Raw genomic sequence first — 19,682 nt, forward strand, 5'->3', positions numbered from 1 at the left:
AGAGAACAAAGAAGCATTGTCGGTTGATTTTATTTGTTCCTTTCAGTCATTTATACTCCCGTCAATTTCATTCTTATATAAGTTAAGAAGTCGTAGAAGTTAGCTAACCTGACATGATTTGCCTGTATTCGTTGGAAGGAGATAAATAAAAGTTGGAGACGACACAAAACCGAGTTTAAATGAGTTTGTAATGTGATGTGCTGTAAGCAAGCACATATTATAGCTAACACATTAACCATGCCGTATTATTTAATTACTACGACTAATACTAATACAGTAATAGTAACGAATATATTATCGTTTTATGTTGCTCCTAGCTAGGTTTGTCAATTGTCCTAACCATGGACCCGTAACTAGGTGCATGGGCTCTCCTCTGATTGGTGAAGAAAATCAGAGCCGTGTTTTCATTGGTCAGATCTGCAGCCCTGCGCCGGGGAGGGATCAAAACACTATTTTTTTCCCACTGGCATTCATTCTGTTTGTGTGGTTTTAAACTACGAAATAACGTATTTAAACGGCGCATTCGCTCTCTGCACGCGCCTTTCAGCGTCCGAATGAGGCGGAGGTTCTGCGCGTAACGACGTAGTTACACGCCGTTCAAACATCACGTCGACTCGGATTGTGCTGCGTTAGCCTAGCATAGGGCTAAACTGCTAATCATTGGAACAAGTTCAGACGGTAACTCGCTGGTTGTGCTAATCAGCGAATTGCAGAGGGGTAGGGGGGGCGACAACAGCACTGGACTCAAAGGTAAAAACAACAACAAACAAACGAACAAATGCCTTTTTGTGTGATATTGCCTATAGAAAGAAAATCTAGTCAAAAAAAAGTCCTCAATTTAAAGTAAATCAGTCTAACTCTCCTTCTCCGATTGGTTGACAAGTTTTAGTTCAAAATATCCACCAATAAGATTGTTACGGGCAAGTGAACGAGTCAAAATTAATGTGACGTTTCAAACAGCATAATTTGCCCTAAAAAAAAATGACGTAAATTGTGCAAATGGAAGATTATTCATGAAAAGAGCACTGTGGGCAGTAGAACAGGTCATGTATGTAGTAACCAAATGTTTTTCCTCCCTGAATTTAATTATGGAAGATTTTAGAGATGTTTGAAATGCTCATTCCATGCTTGTTTTTTTTGGGGGGGGGGGAAATTACAGCCACTCGTCACTTCAAATTTTATACCAGAATCAGAATCATCTTTATTTGCCAAGTATGTCCAAAACACACAAGGAATTTGTCTCCGGTAGTTGGAGCCGCTCTAGTACAACAGACAGTCAATTTACAGAACACTTTGGGGACATCAAGACATTGACAAAAAACAATTGTGCAAAAAGATGCAGAGTCCTCTAGCACTTAGAGCAGTTCGAACAACCAATATTGCAATAGTCCGGTGCAATGACCACTGTGCAAAGGGCGGTGGGAAAGCCCCATGTTTAAATTCACAAAGACACCTGCGGTGATGATTATCTCACTCATTTATGTAACTAAGACACGATTGGTTCGTGAAATAAGCCGTAAGCTCCGCCTCCCTCATGAATAAGTGGAACAGTGAACTTTGTGGGACTTTCTTCAGTGAGCTCTCTCTCACACACAGCATGACCTGCCCTCCCAGCAAGCGCCTCCGAGGCCTGAACCAGGACATCCCGAAGGCGGACCCCTTCGAGGCGGACCCCTTTGGGGACGACGACGACTTCACTCAGGACGACCTGGACGAGATCGACACCATTGCCTCGCAGGCCATCGGCTTGACCTCTGCATCGGCGACCGGACCGGGATGGGAGCGAGCGCACGGGTCAGGATTTCGTCCGCCATTGGACAGAGAGAACACGGGCGGCTTCGGTGGGAAGAGCGGACATTCGGGCGCACGCAGCAGAGAGCCTCTGGGTGAGTATGCGACCGCAAATGTCTCTGGTCAGGACCAAAGCTTAAAATACCTTCATGGATCCCATTAGTGTTACGTGAGAAAGATGTGCCGCGGGAAATTGAAAATGGTTATTTACTACAACAAATAGCGTGTCTTTGCACCTCTTTCTAAGCCACTGACGTATAGTGACAGGCAGAACAATCAAATGCTCTTCCATGGGAGGACAGAAGGTACAGAATGACCCGTGTTACCTGTTGGCAGTCATACAACATGAAGATAGTTAGATGTTTAACTAACCAGGCACAAATTTCGCACTGAGTGAATACATTTGTCAATTATTGTTTGGCGGTATGTCATGAGATTTTTCCAATGTAAAATATGTGCATTGGATACAATAAAAGAGCTTGTGTGTTTGTTTTGTCTGTGTGTTCAGGCAACAGAGCGCAGCAGATTGGTGCAGACCGAGAGGACTCCTACATCCTGCTGGAGGCTCAGCATGCAGATCTCCGGAGGAAGGTCAGCTAGCGGGGCGTCAACAAATGTCCACCCAGTAGTAGAGGATGGACGCAGCGGCGTGACGGCGCTGGTGTCTTTGTGTCGCTAGCTGAAGGAGGTGGAGGAGGAGATTGTGTTGAAAAACGGCGAGATCCGGGTGCTCAGGGACTCCCTGAGAGGAGCCCGGCAGGAGAAGGAGACCCAGAGGCAGACCCTGGCCCTGCTGGAGAAGCAGAAGCAGAGAGAGCAGAGTGACAAGGAGAAAGAGCTCAACAAGAAGGCAAGTACTGTCAAGCCCTGCAAATTTGCGACGCACCGATTCGCCTGTTCACAGATTTATTTTTGGGACCTATCTTCAGGTTATTCATCACTGATAAAGTCATCAATCACTGGTATGTGCTCATCTTGTGGCATCTTGGTGCCGAGGAATGATGTTGAAGTGAGTTGAGGCGCTTCATGTGGACAAATGTAGTGCTTTGCCACCATCTTGTGGCATCTTAGTGCCAAGAAACTATGTTGAAGTGAGTTTAGAATCTTCATTTACAGTAAAGTAGTGCTTTGGCGCCATCTTGGGTCATTTTGGTGCCAAGAAACTATGTTGAAGTGAGTTGACGAGCTTCATTTAAACAAAAGTAGTGCTTTGGCGCCATCTTTTTGGCAAGGAACTATGCTGAAGTGAGTTGACGAGCTTCATTTAGACAAAAGTAGTGCTTTGTCACCATCTCGTGGGGCCTCGGTGCCAAAGTTGAAGGGGGGTTGAGGAGCTTCTTTCAGACAAACGTAGTGCTTTGCTGCCATCTCGTAGCATCTGTTGGGATTTATAAACATTTTTAGGATTTGTCCTGGCGAACACTTTACAGTGAAACCCCCGTTTATTGTGTGGCATATATGTTCCAGACCCACCACAAAAACGGTGGCTATAAATCGCGGCTTTCCACGATAAGAATTTGCGATATATCGGAACAGCCCTAGGTGAACTGCGATACCCTGTAGCGGGGGAACGCTGTACACACGCGGTACAAGTTGGCGTGGCAGTGACCCCGCGGCGTTTTGCGTGCAGGTTCAGTCGCTGCGGTCGGAACTGCAATTCAAAGAAGCCGAGATCAACGAGATGAAGAGCAAGCTGCTGAGCGCTGAAAGGAGCAAGCCGGCGTCGCCGCTACCGCGAAACAGGTCGGTCGTTCGATTTTATTGATCCTGCCTAACGAGTGTACAAAGATGCCAGCCACTGCATAACACAGGGTGTTCCCAAAAAATTCAGATTATTTTGTCGTCGAATGACATCGGTAATTCTTGCTGAAATTATCTCAAATTTTAATATGTATAAACTTTTTCAATCGTGCACAGCATGCGTTCCCCGTTAAATTCTTTCAAAATACACCAGCTGGAACACAGATTTGGACATTGGACACAATATTCAAAGAGGAAGCCAAAAGGGAAAATAACATTATAAGATGTAATATTTTCGTCAACTATGACAGTTGAACTGATTAAAAAAAATCTTGTGGTGTGGCTGTTGCTTAGCCCCAAAGTGCCCAACGGCCTTTCCCAGCTTCATCGCGGTGGCAGCTCCTCCTCGCCAACAGGAAGTGGTTTCATCACCAAGGAGACATTCGCGGCGCATCTCCCGTCCAGAAACGCGTCGATCAAAACTCCCGCCAAGACGCGCAGGGACGGTGAGTCGCGATAACGGTCACGCTGTGTTGAAACTGATGTTTTCACGGGAACGTCTGAATGCAGGAGCCGTTAACAAACAGGAAGTAGCCTGGACTGATCCGTTCCAGTGCGACCGGCCGGCACACCGGCAGCACCGAGGTCAGTAATGGTGACGTAGAGTATTGCTGGTCACTCACTGCTCAGCCACATTGGCAATCATGGCTTCATTGGTTTCGGCTAAAAAAATGATAACGTTGGCTGATACCGGACGTGTTGGTATTTTCTCCTCCACAATCTCCACTTTGCTGCAGTGCTCCCATTTTCTCGCTGCCCCCTGTCGCCGCTTGAATAAACTTGACAAGCAATCTGTGAAGCGGAAATGTTCCAATCTGTCGGGGCTGTGGTGGCCTGTAAGTGTGCTTTCTTCTGTTGTCCGCTAAGGTGGCGTCCTGTTGGGCTTGTTGCTGCAGCAGCCACTGTCTCCCAGCAGCCTTTGCCTCTCGCACCTGCTGTCCGTCAGCCTGAGTGACACCTGCCTGACGGCCAGGCCGGACTCAACCGCAGCACAGTGGGACTTGAGGTAAAACGCTCACTTATACATACTGTGTGTGTGTGTGTGAGTGTGTGATGTGTGTTTGTGTGTCAACTAGGGCTGGGGAAAAAAAAACCAAATAACTCTCCTAAGTCAACTTCAAAAATAGGTTGAGACAGAATTTCTGCCTCAAAGCTCCGCCGGGACCAAAAAGACAACAAAAAAAAAGTTCCCCCCACCGGAACAGTGTTTGCGCCGCCAGAACCAATGTTTCGCACAGACAGTTATTGAAGAGGGACGCATTGTCCGGCCACTGATAAACTTTGCCAAAAACAACTGAGAAGTGTCAAGTCATTTTAAACACACTATTAGATGTGTCATGTACATATAAAATGTCTGAGTGAGCTGAGTGTTAGTAAGCGTTTTTAAAAAAAAAAAATTTGTTTTAACTACTTAAAATAAATGGTAATCGCTAGCGCGCTAATGCTAATCGGGAATGCTAACCGTTTATCAAAGGTTGATTTTGTTACCTCAACTTCTGTACAGAGTTTAGACAGTTATACAGATACATATACAGTTTAACGATAGAAGTTCACCCTTTAAAATGAGAATAAAATGCATGTTAATAGTAAAAAACAAACAAAAAAGATTTTATCTATAGGATAATCGTTTCTAAAAAGATTTGGTCGTGGCAGCCCTAGTGTCAACAAGTCATGTGACAACATTTGATAATGTGTGTCGACACGTGACGTGCGTGTTCAAATGTGAATTTTCGGACCATATTCACCTTGAGATTTTCGATGATTTTATGTGGTTGTGTGCAGCGCGGCCGGTGCGGGCAGGATGATATGCGGAGCCCCCCGAGTGGGCCTCAGTCCGGTCCAGAGTCTGGCGGTTACCGGACTCAACATGCTGAGTCAAAGTCGACCTGGGGCAGCAAAGGCCAAACACGGGTGCGCCAAACACACGATCGCTGACCGCAGCACCCTTCTGTGGCCAATTGATGTACACTCCGCACTGTAAACTGTACACAATCTCACAAAAAATGACCTTCACAGAGATAATAATATTTTCATGGAGCTTTTAATTCTATTGATTAATTAATCATTTTGTTTGACCTGTGGCCTATTTTGGGTCCCCACAAGTTTAGGATACCCAAAAATCACCTTCAGTCTGTTCAACATTAGAAACAAAGCTGTGCGCATGTACGTAGGTGTCCAGGAGCCGTGCTTCTCCTCCCGCTGCTGGACCTGCACTTGTCTCGCCTCTGCCAGGCCCTGGATGCCAGGGGCGCGGCCTCCGGGTCTCTGCCGGACACACGCCCTGCCCCCACGGGACCGGGGAGGCCGGACGAGGCGGTCGCGAGCGGCGATAGTCTGGAAGACGCCGGGCTGGCGGCACTGAGGATCCTCTACCTGCTGACGGACCACAGCGATGAGGTGTGCGGGCTCACGGCGGTGTGTTTGTGTGTGAGAAGACCTGAGGGTTGATGTTCTTGGTGCTGTACAGGTGGTCCAGGCGGTTCTCTCAACACAAAGTGAAGGCAGCACAGAAAACCAGGTACAGACGAACATCTTGGGAACTATAAACAGCAAAGTACGCTTACCTTTTAAGTAGCAACAGAATACGGTACCTGGGTAAAAACAACATTTTGTCAGTTTTCATGATATGAAATGAAGTAACAATCAAACGCCGTCATCTCAGGCCGCCACCGCCGTTGCGACGCAGGCTCTTGACTCCCACAATGCCTTGCTGCAGTCCGTGTTGCACCTCTGCCGCGTCAGTGGAGCCGGAGGAGAGTTGGAAGAGATAGTGGTCGGCGCCGTGAAGGCGGCCAGCGCCCTGATCGAGAGGGCGCCGGATGCGCACGTCGACCGGTAGGGATGTCGTGGCAGGTGTTCCATCCAGTGGAATTTCTTGTTTGTTTTGTTTTCTTTTTCTTTGGTCAAAAAAACCATAACAATATCAAGGGTGCTTAATTGCGTACTATACACAGGCGCAAGAAAAATTAGTAAAATTAGTCGGCCTTAAGCTGGCTAAAATAACCTCAACAAACTTCCCTTCTCTACCACCTCTTAGCAATATTGTTTGACCTAACACGGCATCGGATTTAGTGTCTTACTGCAGTTTGCTAGACAGCAGAATCGAGAATGAATCCACTTGATAAATGAATTGTTGCACCGCTACTCTACTCTCAAGTAGTGATTTGCAAATTGGTGGGGTTTACTGGACGCATACTTAACATTTTTTTTTTTACTTCATAAAAATAATTCACACAGTATCCGTGTGGCTTTCAGGCTCCCGCGCTTGCTGCAGGCGCTGTGTGCCTGCGTGTCGGCCCACGCCAACCCACGCGTGCTCGCCGAGTGCACCGCCGCCCTGGTGCGTGCGTGTGACCGCGCCTCGCTCCCTCGCCAACTCTGCTCCCAGCACGGTGAGGTTTTTTCCACATGCCCTCAGCAAAAACCTTTTGCGTACTTTTTGTTTGGCCTTTTTTTCTGTTATTCACTTTGTGACACTTTATCAGCGGTACCCTTCTGAGCTAAAGATTGCTAGAGAAGAAGCCTCTGTTGATCTCCTTTAGTTGCTTTGAGCAGAAGTGTATGTGCCCCAACATGTGGTGTCTACGTGCGTACATGACTGATAAAAAAAAAAAACATTGAGAAAAATATTTTGTTGCTGTCTTAGCTGAAATCCCCCATTATTTGCTAATTGAACGCGTGACGACGCGTCAAATTCAACATTGTACCACATCGGCAACAGGTTTGCGCTTCTCCGCAGAACCTTGCGTCTTCCTGAAGCTGCTGCAGCACATCAGGAACAGACCCGTTAAGCAGGGGTCGCACGCTGAACTCATCCAACTGGACCTGCAGGTGCTCTGCTCGTCCCGGCGTGGCCAATTGGTGGTCGTCTGCGACGCTCCTGTTTGAGACGCGCTTGTTTGGTCTTACTTAGGTGGTTCGATTGTTCAACCGGCTCACTCAGACAGCGGAGAGCTGGCAAAGCAGCAGCTGCCAGTGCTACACTGAGGTAACACACACCAATACTTACAGACACACATTCTTTACCCTCTGCAAAGAACGACTAACATTACAGCGGCTTCAGGCTTCTTTATACTCGCGCGGGTGGTGACCGCGCTGACGCCGATGTGGCTGTCCCTCGCGTAGTTTGCCTTTATACTCGAGCGCAACCCACGCGCGCTGTTTTGAAAGTGTGCTGCAGTTCTCCTCCAAGTCGGGGGTGTCGCTACGGCTGCTATCGGATAGGACACCACTGGGTGGAGTTTCTTCTAGATTTTTTATTTTTTTTTGGGCCATTTCCGGTAGCCGTTTTTACTTTCCTTTCAGTAACAAGGAACAAAGCAACAGCAATGGCGACCGCGACAGAACAAATGGACCGAGATGACCAGATGATACGTTGAATTATGCTGCAAAATCAATCGAGAATGCGGCGACGTAGATGGTATGTAGAACCAAGGGGCACGCTGAGTACGTCGTCACGGCACGTGACTAAAACAGGACCAATCACGAGAGACGATCTCCGCGGCGTTCGACGCGCAGCAACTATTTTTGTCGGGTGCGCGGCAAGCTACGCAGAGGTGCCGCGCGGGGCAATTCGTCGGTCACGTGATGCAACGCGGGCATTGTCGGGCCGCGCGACCGCGGGACTATAAAGAGGCCTTTCCTCAGGAGTGACATTTGCTTCACGTATACTGTTTTTATTACAGTGCCCCCAAGTGGGCACAGTGCCCCCAAGTGGAAACAAGTTCACTGGGTGTAAGATTTGTGAACTGCTATCAAATCAAGTAAGGGGTCCGATGTTAAAATGTAACTTGTTCATTTATTTTTGATTGAAATGGCTTTTGATTTCAGTAAATGACAGCCTAATGCTGCAAATTCAACATATGGCCATTTTCAGTTCTTTAAAACCTATAAAATGTCTTGAAACTTTGTTGTGTGTAATAATTTTTTTAAAAAGTTTTTTAAATTTATTTTTCAATTAAATAATACTGTTGTAATCGGGAGGTTTGTTCAAAAACATTGCTGTTATGGCTTACAGTTGATAACTTGAAAATTATGCTGACTCTCACTTGGGTTGACTCCTTAGGAAAATTGGAGAAAAATATAATTTTCATAATAATTTGCAACACAGTGTATTTGTGGCATCTGAGTTGAGTTTGAATTTTTTTTTTAGCATCACCATAAAAATGTACATCAAAATCAAAATATTCAGTTTGAAAATTTGACGTAAAAAAATTCAAGCTCACGTGGCACCAAAAATACCTTAACTCTGTCACTGCCAGCCTTCCCAGTTAACATGGATATTTGACTTCTAAAGCCGTCAATGGCAGTGAATGTGACGTTAACATTCTGGTTAACATTCAGGGAGAAGCATTTGAACTTTCCTTGATTCATCCAACATCCAGCCAATCAAGTTAGGCTCCATTTGTCATCTGACATTGGCACTTAAAGTCTAGCTAGCCACCACTTAATGGGAATTCACACTGAATTTTTGTTTGTTTGTTTTCACATGTTGAATTTTTAAAAATGAAATATGTTACAGATTGTCTGCGCGCACACATTGTATGACCTGTCATTAGACGTCTAACTCTGCATTTGTGCGTACGCTCGGGTCAGCTGGTTCAGACGTCTGTGGTCATCCTCCATCGTCAGTGGCTGGACCTTCGCGACTCTCCCGAGCGGACTGCCGGGTCGCCTGACCCTGACGTTGGCCCGTCGTGGTCAGCGCCCTGGTGGCGGCGCCCGCCGGCGTCGCTGTTACGCGAGTGCCTCCATCTTCTTCACTGGCTCCTCCACCATCACGCCAGCTTCTCGGCCAGCTGCAGGTCGCTGCTGCACATGTACGACCAGGCCGTACCGGCCGTGCGCGACACTCTCAGGAAGATCCCCGAGCTGAGCGAGAGCGAAGGTAAGGTGCCTCCTTTACGTTTTCATTGGGCGATCAAAAATCAAAACTTGAAAAAGGTGACTGGTTAATTGTTTATTTAATAGACACACACAAAATAAAAACTCCCTGATTTGATTTTTTTCAATTCAAAGGCTTGGCTTAAAAAAATAGGTCGTGTTTACGTGATCCGGACGTTTGGCCCCATTTATTAATGTTTTTATTTTTTATTGCTATTTAAAAAAGGAAAGCGCAATGATCCCCGCATTAATGACACACATCAAATTTTTTAATGATTTGATGACTCTAAAATGACACTTACTCCACCTCCGTCAGAGCTGGCCTTGGAGGAAATCTGCCGCCCGGAAGGCGACGACACCGACGACCAGGACACTGATTCCGGCTCCTGATTGGTTCATCGCCATAATGGACACTTTATTATGTGCCATGAAGTCCAAGTTCAGCAAGAAAAACAGAGGAACCAGACTCAAAAAAGATTTAACAATAAACAGGATCCTTAAAATGTCTTAAATGTTCCTACTTTCAAAATGACAATCCTTAAATCTGCTGCTCGATATCACAATATTTTATTTACTTGTTTGTAATTTGTCTTTATGATGAATATAAAAAGGAGGATGATATAAATGTGTTAAAGTACAGTGATAGCCCTACAGCGATTCGCGGTAGCGCTCTGCGAGTAATTGACGACCCTGCCTAAAAATGTCTGCCTATATCATTGATTGGGTTACTCTAGTGGTACGCGAAGCAACAACGCCAACACCGAGGCGACGTCGCTAGGCCGTGCATTTGAGAGTTCAACAGCACAAGAGAATTAGATTTGTGTTAACTGCATACACTAGGTTTCCATATAAATATATATATAAATGGTTGATTACCTCGCAAACAGAGACACGGGAAAGTTAACTGTTAAGTAAACACAGCCACACATGTTTTTCAGCCTGTAGCTGATTACAGACGAACGGAGACAATTTGACTGACAGGTGGCAAAGGGCTGTCTCCAGCACCTTCAGCAGACGCCCCCACACAATCCTGCAGCTCAAGGGCAGGTCTTATTTTTCATGATTTCACATACATGGTGATTTTGGTTTCTTTGTTTTTTTTGCTGTTGTTTTTTATTCATTCAAATTTGTCATCCAAGAATTGTAATGGTACCTGCGTTCCACAGGGTTCGGTACTTGGTCCTCTATCGTCCACTATCTACAGTCATGGACAAAAGTGATTAGAACACCCTTGTTTCTTCAATTTCTTGTTCATTTTAATGCCTGGTATCACGAAAGGTATCTTGCCTGAAGAATACAGTGAACATGACAAAAATTCAGCTGGTTCCATCATACTTTGTCATATTTGACATGCTTAAGCAATTGTGTTCCCAGTGATTTTGGTTATTCCCAAGAAAAGCGTAAAATGGCTAGATATCTTTTGAATTAAACCGATGGGCTATTTTTCTTGTCACCATTATTAGAAAGGGGCAAGTAATGAATAAGAAACTGAAAAAAACCAAGGGTGGTCCAATATTTTTTCCATGAGGCCCCATTCAGCCTCTTAGAAATAATATATATAAATATACATGAGTATGGCTCCCACGAATTGCAGCAACGACATTCAGCATAATAGTGAGTTGTATTTTTAACCATTTGTTTTTATTGGTTTCAATGCTGACCTGCCAAAAATATGTCGTCACATGAAACAGGTCTGTGACGCGAAAAAACAAACCCAAAAAACAAAAAGGCTCGGTGTTGCTGATTCACGTGTTGTCACACAATAATGGGATGTGGCCAACTTATGGAGAAACCTGGCAAAAAAAAAAAAAACATTTAAAAATCCACTAATGGGTTTTCATTTTCAAAATTGGACTTCAACGCACCTTTTAGGGAACAATATCCCTTTTGTTGTCTCACAAATGGTGAGGATGTAATATAGGGATGACCAGCCCTACCGCCAATGGCAAATATTCAAGTCATTGACACTAAAAAGGTTTCGAATTTTCTATATGAGCCACAAGATTGTGTCAAAGCACTCCTTTTCTATGAGACACCTAGTGCTTGGTTTGTCAAATAGTGGGGGGGGAAATGACAGAGTAAGACTGGTAAGGGGAGATAAAATAAGTGTACAAAGTGTGTGTGTGCGTGCGCTCATGTCTAAACAGCACCACGATGAATTTGACTACTTCATGAAAAATTGTCGTATGATGTCGCTAATGATATACCTTGATCGGCCACGGTAATTAGGCAGCATATATCTGCAAGGAACTAATTCCGTTCCATTTGATGGCTGCTATGCTGCTAGACGAGTTTGACTTCCTTTGTGATTGATAGTTCATTGTTATCTGCCTTATTGTTTCATAACATAATTACCATTGCAATTAAAGTGTGTTGACCTTGAGCTGAGCGGGAATTTTTAGTTGCAACATCGTGTCTTCGTCGTCATCCTACATATTTGTAAATCCAAGCGGTATAGAAAATGGAGGGACTTAGTAGTTGCAGTATATATATATATATATATATCCAGCAGATGGTGCTGCTTCTGCCCTTTCAAAGCATGCAGCAAAATTTTACCCTGGCTCAGCATAACCTTTATGAGGAATAATGATAAAAAAAATAAAAAAATATATATATATATATATAAAAGGATGGATGAAATTTGGGAGTAATGTTGTCACTAGTTGATAGAATGCAGTAATTGCCTGCTATTTACAACGGTTAGGGGCCAAACCCTGTCCTGAATTGCAAAACAAACCAAAACAAAAAAACAAGAAGAGAGTAATAAGCATTTTTGATAAATTGTCAACCGGTGTGACCTTGATTTTGAGTTAAATGGCGTTTGTTTCCTTGTGGCAGAACCGGCCAGGTGAGTCACCTAACATCGTGGCAGCGATCGTATAAAATGAACACTTGTCCTTGGAATCGGCCATCTCCACTGCAATGGTAAGACCTCAACTTTTTTACTGGTTTTTCATGCGACTTCGTTATTTCTAAATGTAAACCACGCAAGTACTGTAGAAATGTGGGCGTTACTCAACAGATGCCTTTTGCCTTGCTGCTCCTCATTTGTGGAATAAGCGGACCGGTCACTGGGGCTGTGAGTCGAAATCAATATATATGTCCATGGTAAATGAAGGAAAAGAAAAAAAAAAGAGAAATAATGAATAAATCATAAGTCATAATGTTACGATACTTAAACTGTGACGTCAATCGTTCTGTCCGATCTGAACAATGCCGCTGACATCGTGTTGTTCTTCTTCTTCACAGTGGGCCCAGGCTGGATCAACATCAAAAAGTAGGTACAGTACCTGTGACTCACTCATACAATATTCTCTGTTGAGTTATTCAACTTTACCCTGAAGGAATGAAAAAAAAAAAAAAATAATCGAATATTTTCCCATTAGAGTTGTTCATCTGTCTATTATACAGAGTTTATATTTGGTGGAATTGGACAAAATCCCGAGCTTGAGTTGATCTTTTACCCCAAATTACCCCAAAATGACCAAAATGCCAGACTTCTTGTTTCTTTTTGGGGGTGACTTCTTGAGACTTTTTTGTGCTTCTACCCATGATAGACATCCCAACCAAATTTCATGTTGCCAAGTAAAACTGGACTTGGGTGTTGAATTTTGAAAAATCTCCAAATAGTGAACAAAAGGGGGCTAATTACCAAGCCTTGTGGCATGCCTTGGATGACTGGATGGTGATAAACTGGCAGCGAGGTATGAGTGGACTCAGTAATAAGCTGTTCAAAAACGCCAGGAGTGAAAACAAAACTGTTGAGAGGATGCAGAGGATCACTTCAACATATACTTCCTTGTCACTAATTACAACATGGTTTGGCGGAATCGAAGGGGATTGCGCACACACACACACACACACACACACACACAAAAAAAACAGGGCAGGGGGAGTTCTTTTTATAGGTAATAGCAGAGGATGGGTTCCCCAGAAGAAGACAAAAATGCAAACAAGACTTTATAGAGCTAGTGGCCAGTACCAAGGTGTAATGGCGACTGCTTTATGTCGAAAGCAGTCACATTTCTGTCGGGCCAATTATATCTTACTCGTGCACTCACTGTAGTAGTCTCGCCACGCTGCACTAGTTGCATATCTGTTGTTGACCAATACTGGCCATGCCAGAGTAGCATCTGCTCCATTTGCACACTGACTGAGGAGTATCTGCAACATTTGCACAATCAACATTGTCCCAGATTATCGCACTACTCGCTTGAAGTCTCGGTGCCCTTTGCACAATGGTCACTGCACCGGGCTATTGCTATATTAGTCATTCAAAGTGCTAGAGGACTCTGCATCTTTTTGCACAATTGTCAAAAAAAAACAACAACAAAAAAAACATTGTACCGGCATTACCAGATAACTAGCAACCCTTATTGCTCAGTGACTTTTTTTTTTTTTTTGTCAATGTCTTTATGCCTCAAAAGTGTTCTCTGTCAATTGACTGTCTGTTGTCGTACGAGAGCGGCTCCAATTACCGGAGACAAATTCCTTGTGTGTTTTTTGGACATACTGGGCAAATAAAGATGATTCTGATTCTGAAAGAAAGATTTGAAATCAGTGTAACGTGTTGGCTTGGTGTGTTGCAGGTGATAGATGCCCAGAGGGCTGGACTCAGTTGAACAATCGCTGTTACATCTACAAAAATGAATCTTTGACGTTTGAGCATGCAGAGGTATGAAATGAAATGAAAACTAAGCTCAGGGAAAGTGCAGCACTTGGTAACAGAAGGGGGATAAGCATGGAGCCCTGAGGCACACTTTGGTTGACTGTTAGTTACTGTTAGTATGCGTGAAATCAGGAAAGAGTTACCAAAATAATCTTACGCTTATTCAATCATTAATAACCTCTGAGGTTTATGACATTGGCAATAACCACTCAGCTAAACACCCCTGATGACAACTCAGTGGCCATAAACTATTCTTAAGACACCCGAAGAGCGAGGTTTCTCCCGGCGTGCGTAACAACCTCATAAAAAAGTGTCTATCCCACAAAGACATTATTGACATTTCAGTCTTGTCTCCCGACATGTTTTTAATACGCGTGTGTTTCACACTAAACCCCTGTCACACAAAGATAAGTCAGCTGAGTCACGATATGTTTTTTTCCCAATCCCCTGCTTTTTGGCGCTCACTGTTGATTAGCTGCCACTGTCTATAACAAATTGGTTAAGACCTGTACATGAAATGACCTTTGAAACTATTTTCGATGTTTTTTTTTTTTTGGTCCAATTAGTGCGCTTGCAAACTCCTCGGTGGGAATCTGGTGTCCATCCGTACTAATCTGCAAAGTGTCGTGGTTAATGAGCTCATTGACGCGCCTGTCAACGTAAGCGGCGTCTGGATTGGACCCTCCAACATCGAGGTGGTAAAAACATTGACACAAAGCCGCGGAACATATCATTTAAAGCGGTGGTTCGCGAACCTTAAAATACCGCAATGTGGTTTTCATCAAAAAAGAAAGTTAGCTGTTTCAGAAGTCGATTGCAAGAGGGAAGAAAACTATGCAGACTAGTTCTAGTCTGCATTGATCGGTAGCGCCTACCTGAGGGAAGGAGCCGGAGGAGCCGGTGACCAATCCCGGTCACCGGAGGAGCCGGTGACCGGGATTGCGGAGAGGGTCCGAGAGGATTTTGGACAATATAATAACATGTTTGTGACTCTCATCTCTCTCCTGCGAGATCCACGAACGCTAACGACTGATGTATGGTCAATATTGGTCTCCAGGACAAAACAATATGGACCGATGACGCAAACATGGGGTTTGCCTTCGAAGTTTCCGGTGAATCGCCCGACGTGGGCTGTTTAGAGATTCAGACAAATGGTGATGGTATTATTTATTCACTTTTTGTAAGGGAGAAGGCCACTTAGTTGAACTTATGCCAAATGTCCTTTCATACTGAAGACAAAACATGTTTCAGTCAGCGTTTTTGCGTGTTTCATTCCAGGGCTTGTATGGGATTTTACCAATTGCAACACAAGACAGCCCTATGTTTGTGCCAGAGATGTGTTCCAGTGTGTATCAATTTGCAAACGAGACCAAACGTGGCACTGAGGAAGCCGTCGCCGTGCTGCAACATAATATGCAAATTGAAATTTGAATTGCTTGATGTGATGAACCAAGAATGTCAATTGTATTTTATCAACACACCTTGAAACGCTTTAAAATTGCATGTGTCTCCTTTATTTGTTTTGTGATTTATTTATTTATTTTCATACACAAGGCAACTCAATGTGCTTTACATGATTTCAAGCATTCTGTAAAGACTTTAGAATTGGAGTAAGATGCTCTGAGCTCTTTGTTCTGGTCAGAACACGAGCTGCTGCATTCTGAATGAGCTGCAGCTGTTTAATGCTCTTTTTGTGGAGGCCAGTCAGAAGACCATTGCAATAGTCAAGTCTACTTGAGAGAAAAGCATGGATGAGCTTCTCCTGGTCCGCTTGACACATGCAAGCCTTCACTCCGGATATGTTCTTCAGGTGGTAGAAGGCAGTTTTAGTAATTGATTTGCTATGACTGTTGAAATTCAGGTCGGACTCGATCATAACACCATAAACATAGATAAACATGTACCCGTGAAGAGGGGGCCAATTGACCAGGAAATCCAGTTCAGAGTAGTGGCTGTTGAAGCGGGTGGCGGCGCGGTATGTGGTGTCTAGCTTCGCTTGTGAGGAGAGTTTCGATAGCTATTCCATGAAAGGAGATCGGAACTGCCCGGTTGCTCGCCCACAATACAGTTAGGTAGCGATGTAGCACACCGCAATGAATTTCATGCCCGCATTGCAATTGTCGAGTGATGTTAACCGACCGCAACATTAGGTACACTTGTATGGAACTAAATCTGTGTCATCTGTGGTGGTTGTTACGCTACTAGACTGGTTTGACTTGCTTTGCGATTGATTGTTTATAATTATCTGCCTTATTGTTTAAGAACATAATTAAGTGTTCGTGGAAACATCCGGTAACGTGCGTCAAACGTTAGCCGAGGAGGAATTGTTGAGTGGCTGGCGGCATCCTGTCTTCATTGTCATCCCTGCATATGTGTAAATCGAAAGCGGTCTCGAAAATTGATGTTCTCGAGCTGTATTTGTCCATTCAAAGCATGCAGCAACATTTTTACCCCGGCTCCAGCTCACCCTAATGAAGAAAAACGATATTAGAAAAAATAAATGGATGGTTGGAATTTGGGAATAATGTAGTCACTACTTGATAGAATTCAGTAAATGCCCGCTGCTCGTGAGGGTGAGAGGCCGAGCCCTGTCGTGAATTCCCCAAAAAAAAAAAAAAATGAGGGTAATTGACACCCCACCAAAAGTGGGAGTAGCTTCCACTGCAAGAATTATGAAAAGTTGAATTTATGAATCGCGTACCACGAATATGTGGGGGATTACTGTAAATGCAGTTGTCCTCTACTCGGACAGAGAGATGATTTTGCAGTGATTTCCTATATTTTCCCAGAGCCGTTTGTGCCTCGAAACGTCAAACAGGATGAGATTGATTCACTGGCCGTCTTTTGTTTCTTTGTGGTAGAACTCGCCCAACAAGTCACTTCACATCGTGGCCAACATATAAAAAGAAGACTCGTCCCTGTCCTCGGCATTGAGCATCTCCACTGCAAAGGTGAGACCTTGACTTTTGACTCCTTTTTTTTTTTTTTTTTTTTTTTTCACGCGACGTCATTATTTCTAAATGTAAAACACGCAGCAGCGTATGAATTTGTGCATCGCTCAACAGATGCCGTTCGCTCTTACCTTGCTGCTCCTCATTTGCGGGAGCAGTCGACTGTTCACTGGGGCTGTGAGTCAAAATGTAGGTGACTGTTCATTGCAGATGAAGAAAGCATATTTCAAATAAGGAATTTATCACAGCGCAAAAGATTACGATATTAAAACTTTCACAACATCAGTCGTTCTGTCCGATCGCCGCTGACATCGTTTTCCTCTCCATCGCAGTGGGCTCAGGATGCATCAACATCGAAAAGTGGGTACTGACTCATACTTGCATCAGCAGTAATTATAATCACCCAGATTTCACCCTCAAGAAATGACAAAAACTCAAAGGCTTTGTAATGTATCTTGGACCGTCTGTCTAGTATACAAGATTTAAATTTGGTAGCCACTGGAAAAAAAGTACCCAAAAAAAAAAAACATGTTTGTTATGCGAGGCTTTCATTTGGTAGCTATTGGAGAAAATCTACGGCGAGTTGATCTTGTAAAGCAAGTCAATGACCAAAATCACCCTTAAATGAGCAAAATGGCAGGCTTCTTGTTTCTTTTTAGGCATAGCATTTTGAGACTTTTTTTTGTGTGTCTACCCATGACATGCATGCTGACAAAATTCCATGTTGTCAAGTAAAACTTGCCTCGGGTAGGTGAATTTTGATAGCAAAGCAAAGATCATCAGTAAATCGTGAACAAAAGGGGACTAATTTCCGAGCCTTGCGGCATGCCTTGATCAACTGGAGGGTGATAGCACCATTACTTCTTGCTTTGGCAGCATTTTAGGTGGTTTCAGAGCACAGAAAAAAACACAACGGGGGGGGGGAGTTTTTTTTTTAGGCAACTGCTGAGGATGGAGTCCACAGAACTAAATGCGAACAGGCGAGTTTGTGAAAAATGAACAGAACCACAGTGTAACGCATGTTGACTTGTTTTGTTGCAGGTGATAGATGCCCTGAGGGCTGGACTCAGTTAAACAATCGCTGTTACATCTACAAAGAAGAATATCTGACATTTGATCGAGCAGAGGTAAGAAGCAATTCTGAAAAGTGGTTGTGATGTGCACCACAATACAGTGCTAATCACCCAAAATATGTTTTTCTTTCTGAGATGGCGGGAGGGGGAGGGGGACAACTTTACTCATCATGAACTGTATACTTGTTAAAATAGACATACTCCGTGGACACCCACATATTCAAGGTTCGGCATTGGCGGATTCACCTATTTTTATGGGGGGAAATGAATCGCCCCTATTCGTGGAAACACCTGCGTATTCGCGTTTTCTTTTTTTTTTTCCAGGGGGAAAATTATTTTCTCTAGTGACGATTTGTCAAGTACTGTACATGAAAGGTACTGTACATTGAAACGGGCAACGATTGTTGATGTTTTTTTTTTTTTTGTGTCCAAGTAGAGCGCTTGCAAACTCCTCGGTGGGAAACTAGCGTCCATCCACACTCATCTGCAGACTGTTGTGGTTAACGAGCTCATTGAAGCGCATTTCAAAGAAAGCGGCGTCTGGATTGGACTCTACACGGATGTGGAGGTGAAACATGGATGCAAAGCACTGGAACATATCATTTCAAGTATTCGAAATAATCTAACATAGTTTTCATCCCCTAATTTAAAAACAAACAAAAAAACATTTATGCACAGTGTGATAATAAACACTGCGGTGTAATTACAGAAAATTCAATCAAAATGTCTTGGACATAAAAGTTACAAAATCTACTTAAATGCATTTTTTGCAATATTGGTCTTTCAGGGCGAGCCGATGTGGACTGATGGCTCAAACGTAGCTTTCGACTTTGAGCTTCATGAATTACTCATCGCGGGCTGTGTAGCGATTCAGAGAGACGGTAATCGTATTATTCCTTCACCTTGATTAGGGAGAAGGACATTTCCATCCATTTGACTTCAAATGTCCTTTTATATTGTGTGAATGTTGACCAAAGTGTTTCAGATGAACCATTTTTTTTGGTGCGTTTTGATGACAGGGTTTCGCTGGAGTCTTAGCGAATGCACCACGGAACAGCCCTACGTTTGCGCCAGAGATGTGTTCCAGTGCGTATCCATTTGCATAGAAGACAAACTGTGACACTGAGCACGCTGCTGCCATACTGCAACATTTGACTTTGTTCCCACACCAAGTAGACCTCCATGGATTAAATATTTTAACCCACACCACTAAGTTCACCTGTAACTCTTATTTTTTTTTTTTTATTAACTATTGATGTGGAGTCTTCATTAAATTGCCTAAACAGTATCAGAAGCACTGACCTACAGTATAGTTACAATTTAATGATTATTAATATTGATTATATGTATAATACAAAATATGTATATTCATTTATTCCCAATAGTTCTTTGTCTTCATTTCATAGCATGTATCTGGAATATCCAACTTCCAGTTGTTTTAGATTTATTTATTTTTTTTGTCCAATCAGATTTAAGCTTCTGTGCGTTGCCACATCAAGGTAATCTGAAAAAAAA

General features: G+C 43.7%; 1 protein-coding gene across 3 annotated transcripts; it reads left to right on the forward strand.

Annotated features, from left to right (window-relative positions):
• The first annotated feature begins 440 nt into the window (after positions 1–440).
• atrip (ATR interacting protein) lies at positions 441–19,381 on the forward strand. 3 transcript variants are annotated; one of them, XR_009769360.1, is made up of 24 exons: positions 441–750; positions 1,597–1,886; positions 2,300–2,382; positions 2,471–2,641; positions 3,422–3,534; positions 3,886–4,037; positions 4,102–4,176; positions 4,459–4,597; positions 5,374–5,502; positions 5,763–5,988; positions 6,059–6,109; positions 6,254–6,426; positions 6,847–6,983; positions 7,331–7,422; positions 7,505–7,579; positions 9,187–9,478; positions 9,791–12,399; positions 12,497–12,553; positions 12,724–12,751; positions 17,005–17,094; positions 18,136–18,221; positions 18,604–18,735; positions 18,955–19,048; positions 19,187–19,381. XR_009769360.1 is itself a non-coding variant. In XM_061688604.1 (17 exons), the coding sequence occupies exons 2-17, from the start codon at positions 1,598–1,600 to the stop codon at positions 9,862–9,864; spliced, it is 2,271 nt and encodes a 756-aa protein (XP_061544588.1). In that variant the 5' UTR covers positions 441–750; position 1,597; the 3' UTR covers positions 9,865–13,689. The 3 variants fall into 3 exon arrangements, 1 of the variants encoding a protein (XP_061544588.1); XR_009769359.1 differs by having other exon boundaries at positions 9,791–12,553; XM_061688604.1 differs by lacking the exons at positions 17,005–17,094; positions 18,136–18,221; positions 18,604–18,735; positions 18,955–19,048; positions 19,187–19,381 and having other exon boundaries at positions 9,791–13,689.
• Positions 19,382–19,682: the final 301 nt, after the last annotated feature.

The sequence above is a fragment of the Phycodurus eques genome, chromosome 10 (assembly GCF_024500275.1).
Source record: "Phycodurus eques isolate BA_2022a chromosome 10, UOR_Pequ_1.1, whole genome shotgun sequence".
In the NCBI taxonomy this organism is placed as follows: Eukaryota; Metazoa; Chordata; class Actinopteri; order Syngnathiformes; family Syngnathidae; genus Phycodurus; species Phycodurus eques.